The following is a 27823-nucleotide window of genomic DNA, read 5'->3' as shown; positions in this document are numbered from 1 at the left end:
GAATAATTTCTGAATTATTCCCGTTTGATGTGAGTGGCTGACCTTGCGGAGGAGGGGTGGGGGTTTCTCCGAGCAGACAGCGATGGATGCTGGGAGGAGAGAGGGAGGGGGTGGTGGCTTATTCCTGAGCTCAGGGCCGAGGATTAGGCAGAGAGCAGCCCCAGTACGATGACAGCATCCAGCTCGTAGCCAAACCCCTCTGCACTCCAATATCACCGACATCCTCTGGACGCCGCAGATACCCTTTTTATTCCCCACAAACCGACACCGTCTCCCCGGAAATCCTCCGCATCTTACGGGGGGATAAAACCGCCTCAGACAAGCCGCTCCGTCCGACTCCTCCTCAGACCACGAGGTGAGTGTAATTGTCGTTGTTTCCCGGTGTTATTGTCTGATGAAGGAGCGCTCAGACTGGAGACGGAGACGCCGGCACCTTGCGTCCGGGGCTTGCGCTCGTATTTCTCGGCTTTAAATGAATAACTGAGCGGATGGTCATTGTCACATCGCCTGCAGGCTACACCCGGGTGTCTGTTTGAGGGAGGCTGTGGTGGAGAGATTTAAATCCGATTACGATTATAAAGGAAGCAACAAAAGACTGACCTTTTTTTCTTCTTTGTTTAGCCTCCTGTGCTCGTCTGCTGCGGCCGCTGATCAAACTTACCAGTGTAATGGGAAATATTGATTATTTTACGGGCGTTTGTGAACAATTTATGCGCGTTAGACACGTCGATGTGGTCAGTTCTCACAACCCGGGTTTGCTGGCTCATCTAAATATAATATATAATACAGAATTTGGCTTGAGGCGCACACTGGCCGTTTTTGAATCACGTTTAATTCACAAACAGGTATTTGGAGATCCATGCGCATTGAGATCACCGTCACTGGCTACAGATTGGAAATGCTCGGACTAAATCCTGACGGATCAGGGGGATGCCAGGAGTCTGGGTAGTAAAACACGCACATTGTGAATGGGCGTAGGCGATGTGCAGCCGTCTCCTCCTTTTTTTCCCCTCCTTTGCTCGTATCCTTTGGCCAGCAGCTATCGCCTCTTGCATGCCGTGCCGTGCCAGGCATGACAGCACAACTAGACCGGAACAATGCGTTTTGCTGTTCTGGGGCCTTTCATTTAATGCATGACGTGATTTAATATGATCGCGGCTCAGATATGTGTGATTCCACAGCCTTCACCGTGCATGGGTATTTTATTTATTTATTTATTTGTTGTTAATAGCAACATATGCTGCTGTAAATGGTGCGTATTTTGGAGAGTAGTGCGTGTTATGTGCCGCCTGCGCTCTGCTCCGCTGCAGGCTTTGTGCTGTGACTCAGGGATGGACGCTAGCACATGAGATGGGAGTTGCTGCTCGGGGTCACTCAGCCAGAGGAGAAACAAGACGGGCAGAACTTGCACATCAGGAAAGACTTGATGCCTGGCTGCATTAGCTTCGCTCTGCTCTGCTGACTGCTGCTCTGTCCCACTTCACTGCAGCCAGCCAGCCAGCCATCCTCTGCCTCCTCTCTGCATCTGTAGTCTCAGCTCCATGTCTCCAGGCCACACTGTGTTGTAGCTGGAGCACCAACACTCTGACCCAATGCCTCTAATAGTTAAAGAAGTCATATTCATATTGCTGCTGCCACTGGAGGCTGTCAATTGATCAATTCCGTTAAATAATGGGTCAGGGGTTGCGTCCATGTGTGGTGATCGCAGCAGATGGACTGATGGCTGTATATTGATTTATTTAGTGGTTGCATTAATGCGTACTGGAACTTGGTTGGAGTATTGTAGCCCACATGTGTTTTTTTCCTTCCTCAAACTGTACCAGTGTTACTACTGCAGAGACAAACGGAGACGTGACCTCATTGATGTGACAGCTCCATGGTGATGGCACAGTTGACTGGCAGCGGTGCCATAATGTAGGCCAACCCCATTAATGAGCATATAGCAGAAAACATTTTGAGACTGAAGCGCACTTGCCTCAAAACACCCTAAAGTAAATCATCAGCTGTCTATAACCAGGTTTTCTGCTCTTTCCTGTGTGATGAAATATTAAAAGTCTTGCTCCAAGTGGTATTCCAGAGGACTGTTGTAGCTCCTGGCTAACCGACTGCCCTCGTATTACTTTAAGATAAGGCCTCTATTGTGCAATTTTTGAAGGAAACTGGCTCAGACACTGAGACAGACTTTCCAGACTTGCGACATCTATCATCCTTCAACATCCAAAGGCCTTCCTTAGACATCAAGATCTTCCTCTTGCTCTCTGTGTCTGTCTTTCTGTCTTTCTCTCTCCGGAACCATCAGAACCGTTGACAGAGATCTGTAACACAATGCAGCGTACTATTAAAAGACTCATTATTTAATAGTGCACTGGGGAACACAAGCCTTGCCAGGTCGCTGATGAAAGGGGAAATGAAATGAGCGGCGCATGGTGAGCCCTGTCTTCATAATGCTAATGGAATGAGCTGACAGACTGAATGAAGAACAGAAGATGTGATTATGTCTGGAAGACGTGGGAAACAGGGACACCGACTAAACACAACAAACAGCACTGATGATCGACTTAACACGAGCCACCAAACTGTTGTTTGATAGCTGTAAAAGTAATATTTTCCTTTTTTGGTGTCTTTGATGCTCTTATGTGGAAGCACAGAAAATGGAACAAAGCTCAGACCGTCACTGTATGAAGCCTGTCGTCCTTAACGACACAAATGCAAAGACAACAAGTGAACAGAACTAAACAAAATCTAAACAGAATCACAATAACTTGTCTGTGAGGCAATACATGGGTCAAATAGAGTTGCTAGCGTAGAGTCAAATATTAACTGCACGCTAGCATGTGCACAGTAACACGCACCAACATTTATCAGATGTAATGTGGAATTATGTAAATTTAGCAAGCTGGTGTGCTAAAATTTGCTAATTTCGCACTAAACACTTTGATTTGATGCTAGTTCAAGTGTTAGGGATTATTTCAGGTCATCCTGGGACATTATGTCTGTGCCAAATTATACGGTAATCTATCTGAGTTAGGGAAACTCAGAATTTTTTGGGATATATATGTATACAGAACAGTGAATGTCTGTACAAATTTTTGTGTCAACTCATAATGAGTAGGTGCTTAAATATGAAGAAATACAGCAGAATGATGATGAGGTGCAATCAGACCATTTTACACAGTTCTGTTTCACCACTAGAGAATGGTCTGACTGTCCAAGGCAAGGAAAAACCTCACCGCATGGTTGCACTAGAGGAAAGAGTCAGAGGAAAGTCAGTAGGATTCATCCTCTACAGGCTACAAATGTTTAATGGCAGTTCCATCCTGTAGTTCTTAATGTATTTCGGCTTGGACTAAAGCAGTGGAACAATAGACCATCTACACTCTGCTAGTTTGGTTAATAAACCAAACTTAATGAGAATCCTTTGTTCAGAACTACATGACTAATTTATTTTGAGTTTAAAAAGCTTTAACTCAAGCTAAAATTATTTCAGGAGTGTGGACCAATAGCACTCAAAGAAAGTCAGTAAAAATCCAGGTCAGTGCACTCAAGGTGGGTTTGAAAAAAATGTACTGAAGTTCAGTGGGCTAGAGATGTTAAAAATACACCGAGGCTCGTCCATGAGCGGTTTAAGGGACGCCAGAACTGCTCTTTTTCTCATATTTAAAAAAAAAAAAAAATTCAGTCACTATCTTTTTTAGGTATGTGAATACACATGTTGATTCTCTATATAGAATAAAATGTTTCTCAAGAGTTTTTAGAAATGGACGCCACCGTACATATTGACACCCTGAACAACTGAGATTTCTGCATGTCACACAGCACCTGAAGAGCTTGGCTTTCTCATTAAGGATACTTATAATTTCAACAAATTTTATGAAATGATCAAGCTTTAACATATATAATTTTGTTTTAAAAAAATTGGCCCTTGTTGACAATTTACTAGCTCCTTCTGTAAAAATCAAACTGTCCAGTTGTTGCAGAAGCTGCCTGTGACCATGAACACCAACCTTAAATGCAATAAGATCATGGAATGCATGAAATGTTTTCAGCATGTGTTTGCTGTTTGCAGCCGTTCACCTACTTTCAAATGATGCTCAAATTTTAGATGCAAACATGCGTAATACTGAGATATTTTACTTCTCTTCACTTTACATCTCATTCAACACAAGTTTAAACAATGAACGAGGACTGCACTCTTAATGAAAAGCGGAGAATCATAAATTCCTGTACCTATGGCGTATTTAATGTCCGCTCTGCTTCTTGCTCCTTATATTTACAGCTTTGCATTCATGAAATATGATGCAGCTCTGTGCTGGTTAGCTGCTGTTGCACTGAATGTTCTTGAAAGTCTGTGTCCAACTTTATTGGCAGCAACCGTGAACCAAAATGAAATGTTGAGTTGCTGAACCAACTCCTGCTGCTGCTACGCTGAGCCTCATGTGGTGCAGCTGTATCCGGTGAGTGGGGTGGGGGGCGGGTATGACTGAGTGTGTGTGTGTATGTGTGCGTGTGTGTGGGACAGACTGGGAACAAGATGTCAATAACAGCCAACTGGCCCTTTCTAAATAAAAACTGTTGTTGAGTCAGTGAGCAAGGCTGCTGCTGGAGCCTGATTATCAGTTGTGTCATGCCAAACTTGCTCGTCACATAAAGCCCATATGTGTACGTGTGTGTGTGAGCGTTTTTGTTGCAGCGTAGACGACTGAGAAATGAGAATTCATGCTGTCAGTTTAACAAGACGACGGCTGCATCCGTGCGTTGTTCTCTTCTGCTTCGTGCCCGAATGCGACATTTCTAGGCCCTGTCCAGGTTGGTCTGACCTGCCGTGGCCTGCACCGACCCAGCAGTGCTAATTGGGCTTGAAACAGTTTTACTATTCCGCTGGCTGCACAGGAACTGCTCGTTCAGTACCACCTCTCAACCCCCTGAGGACAGGATGCAGTACTTCTCTGAGCTGAATGCGTGCTCGAACCAGAATTGAGTGTCTGCTTGTTTTGTCAGAGACAGAGAGACATTGTGCGGGGGGAAATGAGGGGAGAGAGGAGGCAGGGTGTCTCGGAGAAATGAGACGCAGACAGAGGCATCGGATCAGGCTTCATAACCTCATATTCAGCGCTCTACGTGCACACAGTGTAGACTGGCGAAGGGGTGAGAAGGTGAAGGGAGGAGAGCAGGGTGACTGAGTGAAAGGCCAGACGTGCTGCACAGCCTACAGATGAGCTGTGTGTGGTGTGTTCAGGGACTTCAGGACACAACGGTGGAGGACAGCATTCACTACTGTTTCAGGACCAAACTCTTTCAGACAGACAGGCTTAACTGTATCAAGTGAAAATGCCTTCACATTGCGAGAAAACCGAGAGCTCTCTTAATTTGGCGCGAGCACAGATGGTGATGTAACAATGCTGCATGGCTGTATTTATTTAACAACTCACCATATATCAGTGTCTGCTGCCTGGCTTTGTTTGCTCTCAGATGGTTTAGAAACTCTGTATTGATCACACTTTCCCCACTCCTCTCTACCTCTCTCTGTTTTGTTCTCTTTTCTCTCCTCCTGCAGCTTTCCTCTCTCATTTCTGTGCCGCTGCCCTCTTCACCCCTCTTAAAAATTCTCCCCCTTTTCTTCCCCCTTTCAATATCCTGTGCTTTCTCCCTTTCTTTGCCTTGACCAATTCTCTTTTCTGTATTCCTTCCCCTTTTCTCAGCCCCTTTAGAGTCCCCTCCTCTCTCCCCCTACTCACCCCTGAAACCCCCATACGTCTTTCCTGTCTGTCTCTCTCTCTCTACACTCTTCTTCTTCTAGCCTGTTTTGGCAAACTGGCAGAAGGAGGCGGTTGGAGGCTGAGCTAGCTGCATTAGCCCCATACATTATTCATGTGCCCTGCAGTCTGTGCGGGTCCAGGTCTTATGCTGGCTTTTCAGTGGGACACATGGGCCTCGTGAAAGAGCTCTGTGTGTGGGACACCGGGCCTGATGGAAGAGCTGCACAGATGGGACTATCAGTTCCTTGATTTCTGCTCCCTCTTGGAAATGAAAGCCCCGGGGAGCGAGAAGTTTACTTCACAGATCAACATTCAAGTGCAAAATGAGGCGGTTTCCTTAGACGAGATCAAGAATGTTTATTCAGTGTCTCTCCTAATTTAACAGCCAGGCTTCTCGCAACAAAGCATTCCCCAAGTGTGTTTTCCTTCCCAAACCAGTGGCTGGCTAAGGTTGCAGCCATATCTGCCCTGATGTTCATATGAAAGACGTGTCCTCTTCTACTATTAGCCAAGATCTGTGTTTGCCTGCCAGCATTTCTCTCTCTCTCTGCCACATCAGGATTCACAGGCTGTCCTCTTTGCTTTTAGAGAGCGCCCAGTAAGAACTGTTAACTGAACTGGGCTGTATGAAATTTTAATTTAGACAACCAGACGGAGATGGAGTGCCTTGTCTCCACATCGCCATGTGCTTTGAGGCTGTGGAGGAGTAGAGGTAGAGAGAGAGAGAGAGAGAGAGAGAGAGGCGGGTGAGAGGGAGAGAAAAAGAGCGAGTGAGCCTTTGGGACCAGAGGAGGGGCCTCTTGGAAAACCACAACCACAGAGCTGCTTTGGACTCACATCTGCTTTGCTTGACATACTTGCGTGTTCACACTGAAAATATCAACAAATGGAGTATAGCTCTGGTGCCTACAGCAAAGAAGTTCAAGTTTAAAGGTAGACGCGGCTGATTCGAGCTTATTCAGGCTGAGGAGCTGGTCGTTTCATTCTAATTTTAAACTCACCATGTGGACATGAGCTCTGTTTATAGGTTTTGACAGGCCTCCCTGATAACGTTGTTGTGTTCTGCACAGGTGGCCGCACCAGATCGGGATTGGCCCTGATGATCACAAGGAACCCTCTCCACCTCCTTTCAGCCAATCCTGGAGGGGCTACAGAGCTGATGTCTCAGAGGACACGAGGGTACGCGTGTTCTGGAGTGCTGAAGAGACAAGCTACATCACGGTGAGTCACACTCTCACTATCTTTGGTATAAATGCGGAACATTGTGCTGCTTGCTTAAAATAGGTGGACAAGATGTGAGGCCCCGAAAGCGTGGATTGGACTTGACTTTCCTGTCTTTTCCAGCAGTGTACCGCCAGTTATTTCATAGCACATTATGTCTAGGTACAATATTGGCTTGTTTAAGAATTTCAGGGTCACGGACAGAAGCACACGCTCAGCATGTGGTCGTCCTTGATTAAGTAGCTGCGGTCGTGAAGTTACAAACATGTGCTGTTGATGATAATGAAGAATTTGATCAAGTGCTTAAGATGTGCATGTGTATAGAGAAAGGCTGGCTGCTGCTGCCCACAGAGACTGTCACTGGAGATGACTACCTGACTCGGCAAGGACAGCGAAGGTGAGAGAAAGAGAGAGGGAGAAAATGAAAGGCCGAAGAGAGAAAGAAGGAGAATGACAGCAAAAACTGTCGTCTGACTCACCACTGATTGCTGCACTCGAGCACGACACTGACACGTGTGCACATCCAAGTCTGTATTAACGGTCCAACCATGTTTCCTGATGTGGATGAAGCAGGTTGGTGTGTTGCTTTTTGTTTTTGGCAGTGATCGAAGTGGGGCGGATGTGTCAACGATCACACTCATGTGCAGCTGTCATCCACCTCATCTCTCTGAGCCTTCTTCATTCACGTCAATCTGCCTCAATCCGGATAAGCAGGAGGTGCTAAAGTGACACCCTGACCAATGCAGGCCTGTGCAGAGCGAAGGCCTCAAATCCTCTTAAAGCACAGACCTACACTACATGCTTTACTACCGTTGAGGGGGGCTAGTCACCGCTGGCCTACAGCCAGCCATCACTTTACCACAGATGACCTGAAACTGCTGATTTAGTCACTGGTAAATAAAAACAAATCATTTATTCTATCACATAAATGCCATTTTTCCCAAAGAAGTGCTGCTTAACATCATCTATTGATTGCAATGCAGCGGATACTGTTTCCAGAGCTTAAAGTACAGTGAGGTAATAGAACTATAATGACTCAACCTTCCTTATTTATTTGACAGAGGCCTGTTTTAAAATGGTACAAACAAGTGTGGCAGATGGCCAGAATACTGTTGTGCTTCTTTTGAGATATTTACAAAAAAAAACTATTGGCTTGCGGAAGTTTGCTCCATATTTCAGAGAGCTGATCAAACTAAGCTCTTGACTCTTTTTCTTTCTCTTTTTTCCTGAGGCCGAGGTATGGATCATTAGGTTTTGGGAGCGCATTCGTCATTCATCATCGTTAGCTATATTGATCAGGTCTGGATCGGTACTCTTCCCCTCTATGCCAAAGTTTCACTCTCTTCTCTCTCCATCGCGCAGTCCAACAGTCCAGTACAGCCGTAAGCAGCAGATGAAATGAAGCACAAGACAGCAGCAAAGCAAAATCTGCAGAAAATAAAAAAAACAACATAACTTATTTCACCTCTAATGTCACAAATTAATTGCTTGCTTTAAATCATCAGAACCGCACAAGTTTGATTTCACAGCTGCAGCTTCCACACATATTTTCAGTAACAGACAGTGAAGCCTGTGAAGGAATGATCGGCGGCCGTACAAGGCTCTGCAGTGGCAGCGTATTGATTGGCTGACAGAAACAAAACACAGTTGAGGGGAGTCATAAGTCTTAAGATTTGGTCTGGATTCAATGCTGACCGGCTTTGCCTCCCTGGGGTTCAGCTGCAGCCCTCCATCGTTCATTATGTCCCCACCGCTCCCCTGTTTAAAGGGCAAGCTAAGCAGAAAGTGCACACAGCTGCAGAGTGGTGGTGAACATGCAGATTGTTATGCTGAACTCTTTGTGAATCCTGTTCTTGTGTGATGGCGCAGTTGTTGTTGCTGAGAATCAGGTCATTTAGGCTCATGCTGTCTAAACCCCGCCCCCTTTCTCCTCCAGCCTTTTCTTGCTTTCTGTTCACATGTCTGATTATTCATCGTATTCAAGGCTGGCTACATGTGCTGCATATAAAAAGAGAGCAGACTGGATGCAAATGTAGCTGGAGCACAATCCTGGCACGGATTACACGGTTTATAAAAGACAGACCCAAACTCAAAGCAGTTTCTAATTTATTTTGTCCCTCCAAATCCTTTCATCTTCCTCCCACAATTCCTTTCCTGCCTGCGTTTTGCTTATTTGCAGTGATGCATGGAACTCATATCCTTCTCTCTGTTTGTCACTTCAGATAAATGGAGGAGAAGGAGCGATGTAGGAGCAGGTCTCCGGCTCGGAGGGCCAGTCGGGTGCAGCAGGTGGTGGGAACAATAATACGACGCACCCGAGAGTCCCTCAGCAGGTACGGAAAGAACAAAAGTTGGAGCTGAAGGCAAAGGGACTCTTCAAAGTTTAGGAAATGCTATTAAAAAGCCTATATAGTGCTTTTGTTTCCTTTCATTGTTTGCTGTTTTTTAAATTTACTTATAAAAGGTAAAATTCTGCAACAATTCTGATGGAAAAAGTGAATTCTCCCCCACAGAAACTACTGCTCCTAACCTGCCAAAAACAGCTTGATTGAAGTCAAGGCTTTTCTTCTGCTACTTATTGACATCATCATGAAACACATTTAGATAACACCTGCATAGTGGCAAATTTGGCACGCCATCAAATACAGAATAAGCAGCTTCCTTGCAGTCTGTAATTTTTTGTTTACTAGAGTAATACATCCCTACACTCATAGGTCTTTCATCGTGCCAACTGACCAGTCAGAGCAGATTGACCTTTTTTTGTAGGAGAGTTTTGAAGAGACAGTACCTAAAACGGAGCCTTTCAGACAGAAAGTGAAAAGAGGTGCCTTTTAAAAATTATATCATGTAAACATATTCTAGTAGACTGAAAAATAGAATTACAAACCTCTAAATGTGCATAATATGGACTTTTTAAAAATAAAACAGAAATAGTGTGGAGAAATATCCCAGGTGAGATTACTTTTTAACAGTTTTGTCAGTGGCTGGGCATAAATACAAAAACCTCATGGAGCTGATTAAATATCCAGTGTGTGGATTTAGATGGAAAGAAACTGAGCATACAGCAAAAAATGTCCCCTCCACACAAACTACTGCAGCAAGAACAACTAAAACAACTTACACAGTAGGAAAAAAACTAAACAGTCGAGTTTGGGATAAAGAGTCCAGGAAGTAGCTTCATCCACTTCTAGGACTGTTGCCAAATTCTCCAGAGATGAAAGAATGCAGAAAGTGCAGAGGTATGTGTGTTTTAGTTCTGAGGAAATGTTTCACTGTTAAATAGAAATGACTGTAAAAATAGAAAAGAAAATACCCCAAAAATAAGGCAGAAAGATGTGGGAGAAAGTAGATATGTTATGAATAAACACCAGATCTCGTCCCCACACATTGACACACATAGTTGATTAAATATTCAAACCCCGGCTGTCCCTGTCTCACATACGAACGCACCACACAGGGAACCACAAATATGCTTTCAAGAACCCTTCATTCTCTTGCTGTCCGCTAAGTGGTTTCTCATTCTCAGCAAAGGAGGCGTTGCAGAGGAACACCAGTAAACTTCCTCTTAGTCAGTCCTGGGAAAAGTTGCAACATGTTAAGACCAGCTGATCAAAACTGCAGGCCTCAGGGACACTCTTAGATTTAAATGCATTTTATACAAACACTGGATGTCCACATGATGCATTAGAGCCCAAGATACACTCAACAAAAATATAAACGCAACACTTTTGTTTTTGCTCCCATTTTTTATGAGATGAACTCAAAGATCTAAAACTTTTTCCACATACACAATATCACCATTTCTCTCAAATATTGTTCACAAATCTGTCTAAATCTGTGACAGTGAGCACTTCTCCTTTGCTGAGATAATCCGTCCCACCTCACAGGTGTTCCATATCAAGATGCTGATTAGACACCATGATTAGTGCACAGGTGTGCCTTAGACTGCCCACAATAAAAGGCCACTCTGAAATGTGCAGTTTTAATCACACAGCACAATGCCACAGATGTGGAAAGATTTGAGGGAGCGTGCAATTGGCATGCTGACAGCAGGAATGTCAACCACAGCTGTTGCTCGTGTATTGAATGTTCATTTCTCTACCATAAGCCGTCTCCAAAGGCATTTCAGAGAATTTGGCAGTACATCCAACCAGCCTCTCAACCGCAGACCACGTGTAACCACACCAGCCCAGGACCTTTCAGAGTGGCCTTTTATTGTGGGCAGTCTAAGGCACACCTGTGCACTAATCATGGTGTCTAATCAGCATCTTGATATGGCACACCTGTGAGGTGGGATGGATTATCTTAGCAAAGGAGAAGTGCTCACTATCACAGATTTAGACAGATTTGTGAACAATATTTGAGAGAAATGGTGATATTGTGTATGTGTAAAAAGTTTTAGATCTTTGAGTTCATCTCAAAAAATGGGAGCAAAAACAAAAGTGTTGCGTTTATATTTTTGTTGAGTGTATATAGGAGTTTGTATGAACTGACCTCTCTACAGTGGCTGTTGAGACGATTTATTGTTTCCTTGTACTTCTAAGCAGTGAGTCCCTGGTTCGATTCCCGGCTGACCCAGACTTTTACTACGTGTTATTCTCTGCTCTCTTTCCCCACATTTCCTGTGTTTCTCCAATATCAATATCTGATGAATATGAAACTGTACAGACAAATTATGTTTTTGAGTTATTTATTACAACCTTTTGGAAACGTATACCATGTTAGAAATGGGGAAAAAAGTAATCATAACAATCTATTGGCTACGTTAAGTACAATCCAAAAAGTAATTCATGGTCATCTTCTCACCACTTTATTAAATGCATGGTTGTAAAATACAAAAAAAAAAAAAAAAGATTTATTGATTTAGATAAACATTTTAAGTTGCAAATATGGTTTTGGTGAGTTGTGTTGATGTAATAATGTTGGTGATTGTGTCAAATTAATATTGTGTGTTATTTCAAGATTTGATTTAACACTAAAATCAAATCGATAAAATTCAGTGAAATTGGCTTGATAGCTTAATTTTCCCTTACATTGACTCCAGGATTAAAAATGTCCTCCTCAGTCTTAACATAGCTGGACAATTTCAAGACTGATAATTAAAAATACCTTAGATTGTGGAGGAAAAAAAATCACCATAAATTAACATAGCTTGATGGTTGAGCATAGTTTCATTAGAAGTTCCCACAACTGGAAAAAAAATGCAAACCATTGTGTCAATTTTCTTTCCTTAGTATGTTGGTAATTAATGGATTGTTTAATTCTTATTTGAAGCTAAAAATTCTCAGTTGTAGCTTCTCAGATGTGACTATATCCTTCTAAAACAGACAAATGAAGAAGTTTAAGGATGTCACCATATTCTTGAAATTTTGCTGTTTTTTTATTATTATTTTGACAGTCAGTGAAGTAAACTATTATTACTGTAGGAAAAAGTAAGAACTATTTTATAGCGTATAGCCTTCAATGAATATTACTCTAATGTAGCTCTAAGGGATATCTAAAGTGACATAACAACACATCCTTCTTTACCTTTTAATAGTCACTCATTGTCTAGTAAACAAGAGGCATGATTTTTAAGGGAGAAAATTAACTGCCTCCTCCTCCATCCACCTGAATGTGTCTCTTGGTGACAGTTGCAGCCTCCAGTCTGATAACCTGTCCCCTTGTCTGACCTCCTCAGAGAGCGGTTGCTAGGCGATGGGAGGTCGCAGCGCTCCAACAGTCTGTCCAATCAGAACTTCCAGGCCAAGCTGACGCTGCAAATCACCAGGGACCCGGTCCTGGACAGCAGCACCGGACATGGCTTCACCCTCACTACAAACGCACCCCTGCTGGTCAGGGACGTCGCTCCAGGTACACGGCGGTGTGTGTGTGTGTGCGCGGGGGCATCGTGGTGTGACGTGTTAATCTGTGTGGCAGTTCACTTTGTTTTTCCTGCTTCCTTTTCCAAATGGCCACCTGCTTTATGCAACAGTGCAGTGCCTGCAGCGAGTCAGATTTACGCACTCTTTTGTCGCTCTTTCACACACACACACACACACACATACACACACACACACACACACACACACACACACACACACACACACACTGACTCTTTCCTGGCATGCGGACTATGCGGCACGTTGCCAGAGAAGCCACAGAAACAACAGAGCCACCTGCTCATCCTTTCTAAATTCAATCACTTTTCATTTAGGCAACTTTGATGGGGGGGGTGATTGAGACAGAGAAAGAGAGAGGGAGGGAAAGAGAGAGAGAGATGCTGATCCATTACTTTTACATCGATCCTGCAAAATAAGCTGATAAATGCCCTGAGGAGGATCCCACCCTGCCACCGGCTCTGTAATTGCTATATGCTGCCAAAGAAAGAGAGAGTGAGAAAGAGAGAGAGAGAGGGACGGAGGGAGGGAGGGAGTGATAAAAGAAGACAAGATTTAATAGAGAGAGAAGATGCCAGCAGGAAGATCCAGTAGGGAATAGACACCAAGCAAAGTGCAAATGTGGCCAAAGAGAACAAAATAATGAGCGTGAAAGTGTGCAGAGGGCAGGGAGGGAGTAAAGATGGAGGGCATGAGGGGGTGAAGGTTAGAGGAAAGTGGTGGATGAGGAAGAAGATAGAAAAAGAAAGAGGAGGAAGGGACAGGACCGAAAAAAGCCAACCGGGCGGGGTTTGGCTTTGCGTGTCTGTTTGTGTGTAAAAGCTTGCAGAGCAGCGCAGCATGTCATCAGTGGGTCAGAAATCAGGGACAGACGGGGCTTTGCCAAGCAGACTGGGTGTGTGAAAAATGTGTGTATGTGTTTACGCGCATAGTATGTTTGTGGATGTGTGTATTAGCGTAAGCTGAAACTGCTGTGCCTCAGTCGTGCTCTCTTGCCTGAAGATAAATGAGTATAAATAACTAGAGAAAGCAGAGCGGAGCAGAGCTGGAAGAGACCCAGAATAACCGTAACCCCTCACATCCTGGGGAGCTGTTGAGTCAGCCATGTTGAATAAGCATGTATGTCAGTCTGTGCGTGTGTGTGTGTGTGTGTGTGGATGCCTACATCTGTGTGTACATCTTCCTTTGTCCTCATGCGTGCAGCCAGGTTTTTGTTTTATTCGGACGCTGACTCTTTTCACTGTGTGTGCAGGGAGTCCTGCAGATGGGATACTGTACCCAGGGGACCAGGTGCTGCAGATTAATGATGCAGTGCTGGAGGATTTGAGTGCAGAGCAGGTGGAAAACGTCTTAAGGTGAGAGGAACTGCAGAGATTATCTATCTATCTATCTGACAAATTAATGGTAAAAACAACATAAAGTGTCTTAATAAGGTGCTCGGCCATCATGTGTCAACAAAACAGCTTCAGTGGGACCTCGTATTGATTCTACTAGTCCACATTTGTTGTTTTGAGGATTGTGGTAGAGATTGCTGTTGAATATGTCCATCCAAAATCTCTTATGGGTGTTTAACTTCACTGTGATTGTTTAACTTCATTGAGATTTAGGAACTGTGAAGGCCACAACAAGTAATTTTCATCACACCATTCAGTGAACCCTCGTGCCCTGTGAATGGGAGCCCAGTCATCCTGGAAGAGACCACTCCCAGTTTCATCCTAGGATGTGAAATGTGATCATTCAGAGCAACTTTGTGTTGATTTGTACCCAAATCAAACCAGAAAAATACTCATAACAGCATCACAGCACCACCACATCTCCTCACCGTAGAGGTCAATGTTTCAGGCCCGTACTGTCCTCTTGGCGCAATATGCACTCCCCTACTTGTCGAAAATATGGTAAAATCTCTACAGATCAGTGCATTTGCTTATTTATACAACTGAACGCTCAATTGTACAGACATCTTTGAAATGAGCGGTTCATGCCCTGTATTTATGCAATGTAATATTCCCCTCTGTGTGATTGTTGATTGATCGTTTTTGCTCACAGTTTAATTTCAGTTTAAGTAAAAGTTCATCACATACAAATGGAAACTGATAGAAACGCTGACTGCTAAACTCGTTCATGCTAACCAGACATGTTATGTTAGCTAGCAGCCGAGCATGGTTAATCTCAAATAACTGAATGAATCACTAGCTGTTTGTGACTGGGTTCATGAAGTTGGTCTGAAATTCAGAGCATCATTTAAAATGTTCAAAATTGTAGCTTCACTTTCAGAGCACAGAACAGCAGGATTTAGTGATTTGGAGGCTGCAGACAAACTGTCTTTGTTTACACTGTTTCTCTGACTGAGTGTTGGTGTTAGTCACAGAAAAGCACTTCAACTGTTTTCTTCACAAAACTTTTAAAATCACACAGTAAACATGCTGTCAAAGTCCTGCATTATTGTTATACTCACAAGTAAAGAGTGAAGGAGGTTTTCTAAACAGTGTACTGACTTTTACTTATCTGTCCAAGATGAGCTTTAAATTCTGCTGTAAAACTGCAGTTTAATGAAACTCATTGCATAATGTTTCATTTTGTGATTAACATGTGACAGTGTCCACTGTAGTGTTTAACTAAATTTTCATTTGAAAACAGTATGTATGAGAAAATAAAGAAATCTTTGTTCTGTTCTTAATTAGCCTGTTTTTCTCTTTAAAAACAAAACAAACGAAAACAATCAAAAAGTACCAATAAGAATACCGTTATAGAACCAAATCGATACGCAGTGTCATTGAAAGTAGTAGTAATGTTAAAATTTGAATGATATCCATCCCTAGTATTAATGACTGAAGCTCCTGCCATCTGTGCCCTAACAATGAACCCAGTTTTAAATCCACTGAAATCTTTTCATCCTGCCATCTTGATACGAAATCTGATTCGACTGGGCATCTGGTGGCATCTGCATTTGTTGTGTTTTTTCTTCAATGTGTCACTGACTGATGTATCAGCTTCTCTGGAACAGTGAGAAATCATTTGAGTTTCTGAGACCGGTGCTTGTGGTCTATCCGGTGATTCAATGCACTGTTTTAGAGATGTTTTCTGGAGTGCATTTCTGAGAGCTGGATGATTCATGTGTGAGAGTGTGCTTGTGAAAGGCCTAACAAGTTCAGGGCAAGGGTCAATGGAGAAAATGCTTACTTGACAGCTGGACACAAAGATAACGATCTCTCTTGTGCATGCGTGCATTCAAATGTGTGTTTTTTTCCATCTTCCCCAGGGACTTGGAGGATTGTATCAATGTGACTATCCTTCGACACATGACGGTGAGTACAAAGAAGACATTGATGACCTCCCTTCATCAACACAAGCACTCACATACACATTACACCATCCTTCATTTAAGCATAAGCTGTCTGTGTGTTTCCAAGCATGTGACTCTAAGTTTGCATCTTCTGGCAGGATTAACTGCCTTTAAATTGCTTCACATTGTGTTGTGATGTGTGAATGTAAACATGTGTGTGTTGACCCTCTTTGCACAGCTGAGGCTTTACAGTGTCATTGCATTGTTCTGAGTTTGTGTGCTTTACTTCACGGTCCAAATCTGACATGCAGAATGACCCTGTTATGTGTCGGTGCGTTGCAGAATCCCAAGTCATCCATTATGTCCGCAGAGAAGAGAGCTCGTCTGAGGAGTAATCCAGTTAAAGTGCGCTTTGCAGAAGAGGTGGTGGTCAATGGGCACACTCAGGTGGGAAAATCTTATCTGATGCAGGAGGAAGGCTGCTCTTAGCCTCTGATGAATGACTTTTATTTCTGGATCTATCGCAGTTTTGAATATTCTTTATTTGTTCTTATCTTCTAAGCTGTCAGGCAGCCTTTTTCCTATTTGATCTTTTCTCATTTGATATTGATCCTGTCTCACCACGTCTTCCACTTCTCTCCTTCAGGGAAACTCTCTTCTCTTCCTGCCCAATGTCCTCAAAGTCTATTTAGAGAACGGACAAACCAAGGCTTTCAAGTTCGACAACACTACTACTGTCAAGGTATGCTTTAGATGCAGGGTAGTTAGAAAGATTTACATGGAAGGACTATCTGTAGTTCTTGGTGGCCAGTAACAAAAGGTCAAAATTATAATTTCAAAACTCGAAAGGCCATAACAGCTACACGACTTGTTCACTTGTAACGGGAGATGGATTGTTAGATAATGCGAATCACTGGCCCAAGACGTGGCTGCATCGGTACCATTGCGTTTTCTGAAAGCCAATAAGAAAAAAATTCTATTCTCTACCATTCCCTAGTGTACACAGAGCTGAATACGCTGAATGTACTTTCGCATTTATTATGTTTCATAGAGAACATAACACCCTCAGTAGAGCCGATCAAAAGCCCCCTCAGTTTCTTACAAGCATCATGAGACCAAGCATGAGGTTCCTAGAAATAAGTGGGTGTAATTTGCAATTAAGCACAGTGCAATTCATGGCGCAATTGCCCCAAAGGTGTCGGGTTGTGGGTAGGCTGCAGCTGTTGTTCCTGTTCTTAAGGATAGAATAATGCATTAAAAAATGACAGTGTTTCTGGAGGAGGTTGTGAAATATTTAAAAGTGAGGAGTTTTTAGTGATTCAAAGCACTTTTTACAGTGGGAAGAACTTGTCTGTTAAGAGGGCAAAGCTGTATTTTGTGTGTAATTTTAAATATATTCATTAAAGTCTAGTTCACAGACACAAAATGTGCTGTGTGTAATCACCATAATGAGACAGCAAACTTGTAGGAAGCCTGTTGTTGCCTTTACGAGTTTATGATTATTGGTACAACAGCTTTTGTATTTGTATTCCAGTTTGTATTCCCCTGCTAAAGGCAAGCTGAGAAGGGGGATCAGATGCGTCCATCTGCCATCAGCAGACTGGGATGAAACATGTTTGTCTAAGGGGTCTGAACTGTTGTTTTTTCATCATTCCAGGACATTGTTCTGACTCTGAAGGATAAACTGTCCATCCGGGCCATTGAGTACTTTGCCCTGGTGCTAGAGCAACAGTACAGCATCACTAAACTACTGCTCCTGCATGAAGATGAGTTCATACAGAAGGTGAAGGAAAACAAACGAATAAAGCTGCACACAAACATACACTAGCTGTGGATGGCTTTGTTTAAGAGGGTGTATTTAATTTAACTTTCAAGTAATACAGTCAAACTGACAAGACAATTCACCCCAGCTAAGATGTCTACGTATTTACAGCTTTATCTTTTGTCTTCTGTAGGTGGTGCAGAAAAAAGACTCCCATGATTACAGGTGTCTGTTCAGGGTTTGTTTCATCCCCAGAGACCCTGTGGACCTGCTGCAGGACGACCCCTCTGCCTTTGAGTACCTCTTTTTACAGGTCAGAGAAGCCGTATCTCATATTTGCGGCACTGCTTCATGTCTGCCTTGTTCTTTGTCTTCTTAGAGAGTTCTACTAGTCAGACATGGTCCCCTTTCTCCTACATGAAAAAACAAATCTAAATGTAGACACAGTAAGAACAGAGTTCTGGTTGTATATTAGATGTTTGGTAGACGCTGATCTGGCAACTACATCAAATGTGTATGTTTGAAGTGAACATGCAGCTGCTCCTTTTTTCTTTCTGATATTAGTTCAAAACTGACTTAATCTCCTATAATTTTCTGCTGCGGTCTTGTTACCAATTTGAGGTTCTTTGAGTCAATAGTAAACTTGGCTCCCCTTGCATGCACCAGACAGATTCTGACTTTGATGAAGCTCAGCTCTGAAAGTATATTCTAACCCTGTATTAAAAACCTCAAAGCCACACACCGTCTTTGCATGTTTTTGTTGCACAGTAAAGCCATGGGAGTGCTGCTTATGTCACATTGATTTATTGTTTCAAAAAAGGAATCTTTACTTCCTGCTGTGTTTGTTTTTGCTGACAGTTTTGAGGTTCCCAGTTGCTTTACTTAAGGACACTCAAGAGTTGTGTATTCTGCAATGTCTGACATATAGTGCATGTTGAGGGATTTTACGAGTAAATATTAAAACTGTGGCGCTGTTCAGTTTAGCGAAATGTGTGTTTATGTTTGTGATGTCTGTGTGACTCTGTGATTTTGTTCGTTTGCAGAGTGTTGGAGACGTGCTGCAGGAGCGTTTCGCAGTAGAGATGAAGTGTAACACTGCACTCCGCCTGGCTGCCCTGCACATGCACGAGAGACTAGATAGCTGTGGACAGACCAGAACCTCTATCAAGAGCATTACGTGAGTCATATGTGTGTGTTATTTTAGGGTCCCGCTGACAGGGTGCCTCTGGGTGCTGCACTTCTCATTATAGATTTTGTGTAACATTGTTGGTGTTGGGAGTTTTTCTGCTGCTGCAATTATTGTGATTTGTCTGGGATGAGGCTGCTCACTAAACCTGATCTACTAATGTGATGGGAAATGTTGTGTCTGTGTTTGCTCACAGCGGTGTGTTGTTGTCCTACTACCTGTGTGTGGAAGTGTTCTGTAAAAATACAGAAAAAAACACATTAGCATAGCCCTATTTTCTGAAAGACCAGCTCATACATTAACATGCTAAGATACATCCGTGCAATTATATATTCTTTGATGTATTTTAGATGCAGGTCATTTAAAAAATGCCAGTATAGTAACACCTAGTGGTAGTTGTGTTAGAAATACACCATTACAGTCTTGTTTTTTTAAGTTGGCTTTTAGTAAAGCTTGTGTTTGCTTTATTTTTCTCATTTTTCATTTTTATTTTTTATTACAATTTAAACTTTCTAATTGTTAGTGCTACTGATTACCATAGAGGTAAGACTTGAAAAGGACTATTTTAGATATTGTTTTGTATATCGTTGTCATTACGTGTAATTGCATGTAACACCGTATGCTATCAGGGTTGCCAGATCCGTGTGACAGAACCAGATAGATACTTTTTATTTATACCGGGGAAAATTCAAACATCAGCAGCTTAAAAATATAACAAAATAATGAAAAGAGTGCAAGGAAGTTTAACTTGCGGTTGTACATATGCAGCAGTGGGGTAATGTTGTAATTAGCATACACAAGTACAGAGTAGACCGAGTAATATTGTTGTGCAAAAATTTAGACAACCAACTCAAAAGCCACAGCAGAGACTATTACTGCATGTGATGTGTGTGATTGTGTGTGTGGTAGCATGTTGTCAGTAAGTTAGAAATACCCCATATCTATGAGGTGAATAAGATACAAGCTATTTTGTAAATGCCTGTCAAAAACTAGGAGCTGCTCATTCGCCTTGAAAAGGCTAAATATTGCTGAAATGTTGGTAATAAATTGTTTGGACATTGGTGCCTGGTCTTTAGTTATGTCATGCTGTATGCTTTGTCCTAAGCTTCCCTTTTGCTGTGGCAATATTTTGTTGGCATTCAGTGAACTAAATAAAATGGATATTGTTGGACGCTGTGTTTAGCAGCCACTGAGGTGATGGAGTTCCTCCTTAAACATAGTGATTTTCATTTCTCTGTACTTGTGCCATTTGCAGAAAGGAGTTTGGTCTGGACAGCTTCATCTCTCCCACTCTGCTGAGCAACATGAGGGAGAAAGACCTGAGGAAAGCCATCAGCTACCACCTCAAAAAGATCCAGTCCCTGCTCGAGCCACGCCAGAAGGTAGCTGCAGAGTGACGGATGAGTGGAAAAAAAGCATTGACGGGCGTAAAGAGACAGATAATGACAGTTTAGTAGTGGCTTTGGGGTACTTTTTAGCTGACACTTACAGTGTCTGCTAATCTCCCTGAGGTTTAGAACGAGACATGGAATGACAGCAGGTTGGGAGAAAGATAGATGGAGGGTGGGAAGGTAATTAAATAAAAAGGGGAAGAGTAGGTCTGTGGCTTGGGTGATGTGTCTGGGAGAATGAGTGGAGCATATTTTCTAGCATTTCTCCTCCTCTTTTTCTGTCTGTCCTGCTATTTCTGCAACTCTCCTGTCTTTTTCCACGTCTCTGTGGTGTCATAGGTAATATCTGCCTCTCAGGCTCGGTTGGCCTACCTCACTCAGCTGGGAGAGCTCATCTCTTATGGGGGTCGCTCCTACACAGCTACAATGATGGTAAGAGTTAAGAGCCTTATTTAGTGTGGTAGGTCCATTTGCTAAAGCACACACCTTATTTATTTTCCCTTTGTATTTTTTTTACATCTTGCACATTTTTTTTCCTTTCACATGTACTCAGCTTCAGGACAGGGAAGTGCTGGTCAGCCTGCTTGTGGGAGCCAAGTATGGGATGAGCCAGGTCATAAACCACAAGCTCAATGTGATCTCTACACTGGTCGAGTTCAGCAACATCAGCCGAGTGGAGCTGCTATCGGAATCAGATAAAGTCAGCCTGCTGCGCATCTCACTGCATGACATGAAGGTATGGAAGGCACACGATGCTTAGACACATTTATCGAGATACTAGGCTCTATTATTCATAAACAAGTAGACACTGACACAAATAGATATCCACTCAACACACTGTGACCGCACCACAGCTTATGTTAGAGTAAATATAGGTCAGGCATTCTTTCTTCAACACACATACAACAGGATGGAGCCTGAGGGAGTGTGTGGTAGCTATACAATGCTAATTCACTGACTCAAAGGTGACTATCTCTTCTTCTTTCTCCCACTCCATTGCCTTCCCCCTCCTTACCCTTACCCTTTGCCTTTAATCACTTCTGCTTTACCTTTATCTTCTGCAATGCCCTCCCTTTCTCAGCCATTTGCCTTACTGATGGACTCTCTGGCAGCCAAAGACTTAGGGTGTCTGCTGGGAGGCTACTGCAAACTCCTGGTGGATCCCAATGTTAATGTCTTCCGTCTGGGGCGCCCAAAAGTGAGGGTGCACCGGATCCCTGCTGAAGAAGGTGTGTGTGGGAGGTTCGCCGTAATAGAAGGCGTGTGCTATGAATCCCTATCAAGTGAGCAAAAACTGTTTCACTTAAAACAATCACTTTCTGGCTTTGGCCTTTTCATAGACATTTTTCACATCACATGGTGATGTATGTCACCAGCCAGTACGGGTACGGATAGAAAAGACCATTATATACTATCATAAATAAACATTTTTCTGCCATACCAAAGCACTAACTCATTCTTTGCTATGCTTGTGTGGTGTTTGTGTATTTCCCTGGTGTTATTAGGTTATGTGTCTCGCTGCTGCAGTGACTCAGACGACTCAACAGATGAGGATGACCCGATGGATTCTCAGAATTACAAACGTCCAGATCCAGCAAGTCAAGACTGGGAGGAAAGGAGGAGAGAGGAGGAAGAAAAAAGGAGAGAAGAAGAGAGAAAAGAGAGGGAGGAGCACAAAGGCAAACAGGAAGTGAAGATAATAGTGACAACAGAAGGTAAGGAAAATGAGAGTGAAGAGGAAGGAGGTGCAACAGGATGTGGCCTGCGTAAATTCAGTGTTATGGATGAAGAAATGAACTTGGAGACCACCTGGTACCACACTGACCCACGGGTCACCAGCAGCTTCTCCAGCTTGTCCAGTGGTTCCCTGAGCGCTGCTCTGGAGGAGAGCAGTGCTGCCGCCAAAGCCTCATCTCGCCTGGATGCTCTTCGTGGACCACGCACAGCCGAGGATCTTCCAAGCTTGGATGTTCACCACCCCTACCTCCTGGAGCCGAAACGGCACCAAGGGCCCCTGCGACCCACCAATCTCAATTACCGCGGCAATGACAACTCTTGTCTTTGTTTTGCTGATCTCTCCAAGGCTGATTTCCTACCTAGCCCTCCTGAGGCTACTAGTGATGATGATGATGATGACGACGATGAAGAGGAGGAAGACCTTGGACTAGCTGGACTTAGACGCATTTCTAAGATTCCTAGTTCAAGAGACTTGAGAATGATAGATAGCATGCCCTTTCAAAGATCACCTATCAAAAAAAAGAAAAAGATCCCTCCCAAAGTCCCAGTAAGGACAAGTTCAATTCCTGGAAACAAGGCAGGACAGTCAGAGCACCGTCTGTCTAAGGATGAAGAGAGTCTATTTTTGACACCTTCACCGAACCCCAAACCAGCTCTTTTGGTCAAAGACAACGTCTCAGAGTCTGAGGACGAGTTTTTTGACGCACAGGAGAGATTTACTCCACCAGTCCCTGATCTATCAGGTTTGTATACAGCATTTTAAATAGAAATTTCTTGATGTACAAGACAGTTTATCTTGTCTGTGGTGGAATGTTTTTTTCCAGTAATGGCGACACGTGACAACACTTAAACATTAGTCTGATTAAAAAAGGTGATTCAGTCTATTGATGAATTTCTCTTTGTGACCATTTCTTTTGATATCTCTGTCTTTTACAGACGCTGAGCTGGCTGATCGGCGAAATGCTAATCGTTTAAGTGGAACCTGGAATGGTCTTCCATCTATGCCAAGGAAAGAACCGTCATCACCCCTTGCCAGTAAAGCCCAGTCCAGTAAAATTAAGAAGGGAACAGAAGCACCGAAAGGCCAGTTAAATCAACATGTCAGACAGCAACACAGTTCTCCAAAGCCATCCCCGAAACCTGAAGTTAAAGTCAAACCACCATTGGCACCAAAGCCTCAGTTGCCTCCCAAACCTCAGATCATTCCTCCCAAGTCCCCACAGCATGGCAGATCATACGCCCAATGCAATGGGGATGCCTCTGGACGTTTGTCTTCTGAACTCCTGGAAATGGAACCAGACACCATGGAGTTTAAGTCTGTCACATCGGGCGGATTGCCTCCCTCGTCTCTGATCACTGCAGTGCGGTGCAGCAAGCAGCCACTTCCTATCACAACTACACAAGCTGAGGAAAAGACAGAAAGGCAGGAAAACAGCCCAAAACTGAAAAAGAGTCTGCCACCTGAAAATGAAGTACATGTTGTTTCCAAAGACAAAACATACATTCCTAATGAAAAGGAAACTCCTACAGTTGAGGGCAAAAACAATGTGAATGACTTACTAACAAAAAAGCCAAGCCAACCCCTTATCCCTCGCTCAAATTCAGGTACCAAGCTAGCTATTCCCCCTCCAGTGCCCCCCAAACCCACTTCTCCCACCAATCTTCACCCGTTATCACTACCTGCTAGCTCTCCTGTCTCCCCTACTGATCCAAGCAAAGGGATTTTTAAGGACACTGTCAGTCCACCGAATGGAATCCATCCTTGGAGCAGCCGCAATGGCAGCATCCAGTCAGGACCTAGGAGGGTTTCTCTGAGCCATGAGAGCCTGTCACCTAAAAATACAGATGCACCGCTCACTCTTACCACCTCGCTCACCTCAACCACCTCTAAAGGTGTCGGGGGTCTAGAAGGCAGGGAGCCTGGAAGATCTGGTTCAGGATCTGATCTGAGAACCAGCTCATCCAGCCTGGGAGGCAGACTACCAGCATCTGCACTAAGAGGGAAGATTCAGGCTCTGCCTTGGTACATGACCAGGTCCCAGGAGATTCTAGGAACTCTAGACTATCCCTCCACTAGCTCCATCAATGGGGACACATCTGGATTTGGCTCTGGTTTGTCTGTAGCCAGCGGTTTATCGGACTTAAACAAAACACCTGTCAAGGACAAAGAGACAATGATCTCAAATTCAGGAAGCAAAGGTAACATTTTAGAGGATGGAGCCGAGGTTGTCATAGCAACTATCAAAGAGGCCCAGGAAGTGACATCACACATGAAGAAGGCCGATGGTACAAATGGCTCACACCCTAATCTCAGTTTTAGAGAAAACAGTGCACTCAGTGGCAGTGTGTCATCAGAACAGCCTCAGTCACGGCCTCATTCAGCAGTGGGGTTGGGAGGTGTGACTGACATGCAAATTGGGGGTGACTCACCAACCTCTTCACTGGCTGACAGTACTCCTCCACAGCAACACCGGGAAGCTTGTGGCTGCCGCACTGTTTACGCCAATTGTTTCAGTGGCGACACAGAGGATGGTGTTAGCTTTGACGAGGAGCTCACTGTTTACGAGTTTTCCCGCCGAATACGTCCCAAACCTGCCAAACCTGCACCCGTCCCTTCACCAACAACACCATCACCGAAACCCAACATTCTGTCCCTGCTGCGGGACAACCCTCGCCCACTGTCTACTTTCTCCACTGCCTCCTCTGAACTCAGTCCTCTAGTTTCATGTCCAGTTTCACCCACAACTTCCCTTGGTGGTCCTCTTCGTTCTCTTACTAACAAGAATTATGGTGGGCTGAAAGGGGGATTTGCTTCTTTACGACAAGATATAGATCAACTTCTTCTGGTCTTAGAGAGGGGACCACTTGACCAACCACAACAAACACCATCGCAAGATTTGAAGCAGGATGGCACAGGCTTAAAAGGAGAGCCTGACCTAAATCACAATGGAACTGATGACAGTACTACCCCAGCACCAGGCTTAAATTGTATGGGGACAAGCCCTGCCACCATGACAGAGGCTGAAAGGAGTCTTCTCCAAGCAGAGGCTCGACGGTTGGCATCTGGATGTCAGCGGGCCACACGTGTAGGCTGGGCGCCGGATGAAGCCCTACGTTCTTTATCAAACAGCTTCAGCGCCTTGGTTCAGTTGGCAGCAGCCTGCTTGCGAACAAACCCCTGCCCTGGTTGTGACATCTGCCATAAAGCGAGCCTGCTCAACAGGGACGAGGATGATGACAGCCAGGAAGCCATGGACAAGCTAAGAGAGATAGTGGGTCTGTACCGGGAGTTTGTGGTGGCTGTTGAGGCAGCTGGAACTGGTGGTGGATTCGGGAGTAAAAATGCAGGCCTCAGTGGGTCTGGACAGGGTCAGGGGGAGGGTGACGGGGTGAGGGTACTAGCCAAACGCTGCACTGTGCTCATCTCCTCTGTATTCGCACTTACACAGCTCTTCCGGACACGCACACTAGATCCCTCGGACACGCCTGGCCGCGTACCTCTCAACTTTTGACCTGTGAACTTTTAACCACTAATAACCCACTGACTCTCGAGCCGGGGCAAGAGGAAACAGCACAGAGCTATCTGGTGTGTAACTCCTGTGCTTCTGTACAGTAAGTGCCATGCACACCACAGCACACACATACCCACATTACACATGGAAACACACACACACACCTAACATAACACTAGAGGATGAGAGGAAATTTCATTGTTTGGCCTCTCCTTGGACGCATATGGACTATGCATTTGTAGATACGAATTTTATAATTATCTTATAATTCTCTTATTTTATGATACAATATGTGTATGTATGTAAGGATGGATAACCCATGTATGTATTTATGTATTTATTTTTACAATATTTGCACCATGGCCTGTCATGTTCAGGTCCCTGGTGAGAAAAAAAAAAACTATGGATGTCACTGGAATTTTTATTTTTCCTTCTCTTTGAGACAGTATTATGTTATCTTTTGCTGCTTTAAAGATTTCTCCTCTCCACAAGGTGTAATCTGTAAATTGTCATTTTTCAATTTTATTATTATTATTACAGTGCGTTTACTGACAGAATACAGAAAATAGACTTTATCACATGTGCAAAATATAGTAATTGACTGATTTGTTTTATATGTGCAGCTTTTGCACCTTTGTAAGGATTTAGTTTTTCAACATTACAGTCACATATAAATGGGATACAAAACTATACCATTACACAGCAGGGAGAGCACTTTTGACTGTTACAGATTGCACCTTTTTATGAGACACACCCCTGTGTAAAGTGTTTTTTCTACCCCTTCCCTGTTCCAACTGACTCTGAGTGAATGCTTCTTGGAAATACTCCCATTACCCAAACGTATGCAGTATTATAACATTAATCTAGTTTTCATCCAAAGGACACATACATATATATTTTCTGGGAATGTGTGGGTGGGGCCCAGGCAGCAAAACAGGGTTAAAATGTTTATGTAGTTAAATGTTTTGAACTAGGCACAAGGGTGACTGTTAAACTTTGTCCTGATGTAGCAAAGATCCAAAGTCTTAAAACACTGAGCCACAACTCTTCCCTGCTATGGTTTCCTCTTTGGGTGCACACCATTTTATCAAGAACACGCTGACTGACAGATGGACTGACTGCTGTATGCTGGGGTCAGATCTGTAGATATACATTTATATCTCTGTGTCCTTTTCTGTCCTCACCTTAGTTTATGGCTATGCAAACATAAACTCCTCAACCCCCACATACTATATTTATGTTTTTTGTGCTAACATTAAAAACAACAATAGCTGCATTATGTTTGTTTGAATATAATGGGTGCTTTCTTTGTTTGGAATGTTGGCTTTTGTCTTGTTTCAGAGAAAAAAAAATCTTTCCGCATTATGGATTGCAACGTTTTGCAAAGTTGCATGGCATTAGCATTTGTCAATATAAAAACTCCTGTCTATACTGATGTCTGTGAATTGTCAGTAAAAGGATTACATTGCTCGATCAGTTTGCTGATGTACAGTGTTCACTAGTCAGATCGTCCACATCGCATCATTTGATGAGCCATCCCATTTGAAGGATTTACTTGAGCCACCTACGACAACAGGAAGGTAATTAGGCCAAATCAGTCAGTAGTTGCTTATACAGATATGATAAGGGGATTAGCTGAAAAAAAAGACAGCTTTAGAGTTCAGAGACAGGCGGCGAGGAGACAGGCTGTGTATTAAATCTTCTAAATTGATGACTGAGGGAAATTCTGTCTAGGTGACAATAAAAAAAATAAATTAAAAAAGGTAAGCTTCTTGTGTGCACTTCCAGTTGCCATGGAGGTAATGTCCGGTAGCAGTGTCCATCATAGCACTAACATCAGAACATTTGGTAACATCTCAGGAGTGTCTCCTGTTCTTCATCAGGCAGGCTAGAACAGTAGAGTGCCTGTGTCGCCGGCTTCTTCCTGTAAGGTAAACTTCAATGAACAGCATTTCATATTCAGAGAGAACATTGTGTTTCTACATAGGCAGTCACTTTTCCTTATCCACGTTACAATAAAGTCAATGTACCAAGAAATGTATTGTTTGGGAATAAATGACACACTGACCTTAATAATGAGTGTTACTTTTTTTCTG

At 43.4% G+C, this 27823-nt stretch overlaps 1 protein-coding gene across 5 annotated transcripts; it reads left to right on the top strand.

Moving 5' to 3' along the window:
- Positions 1 to 65: 65 nt before the first annotated feature.
- Positions 66 to 27803, top strand: frmpd1b (FERM and PDZ domain containing 1b). 5 transcript variants are annotated; one of them, XM_051954872.1, is made up of 17 exons: positions 66 to 355; positions 6827 to 6977; positions 9200 to 9310; positions 12658 to 12830; positions 14109 to 14211; positions 16116 to 16161; positions 16482 to 16586; positions 16786 to 16881; positions 17797 to 17922; positions 18095 to 18214; positions 18945 to 19078; positions 20343 to 20469; positions 20818 to 20910; positions 21032 to 21214; positions 21560 to 21707; positions 21984 to 22958; positions 23152 to 27803. In XM_051954872.1, the coding sequence occupies exons 3-17, from the start codon at positions 9204 to 9206 to the stop codon at positions 25725 to 25727; spliced, it is 5112 nt and encodes a 1703-aa protein (XP_051810832.1). In that variant the 5' UTR covers positions 66 to 355; positions 6827 to 6977; positions 9200 to 9203; the 3' UTR covers positions 25728 to 27803. The 5 variants fall into 5 exon arrangements, with proteins under 5 accessions (XP_051810832.1, XP_051810828.1, XP_051810830.1 ...); XM_051954868.1 differs by having other exon boundaries at positions 21560 to 21761; XM_051954870.1 differs by lacking the exon at positions 66 to 355 and adding an exon at positions 386 to 4454 and having other exon boundaries at positions 21560 to 21761.
- The last annotated feature ends 20 nt before the right edge of the window (positions 27804 to 27823 follow it).

Source organism: Acanthochromis polyacanthus, chromosome 10 (assembly GCF_021347895.1).
Source record: "Acanthochromis polyacanthus isolate Apoly-LR-REF ecotype Palm Island chromosome 10, KAUST_Apoly_ChrSc, whole genome shotgun sequence".
Taxonomy (NCBI): domain Eukaryota; kingdom Metazoa; phylum Chordata; class Actinopteri; family Pomacentridae; genus Acanthochromis; species Acanthochromis polyacanthus.
Note: the sequence above shows the minus strand (reverse complement) of the source record. Positions and strands in the feature narration are given on the sequence as shown.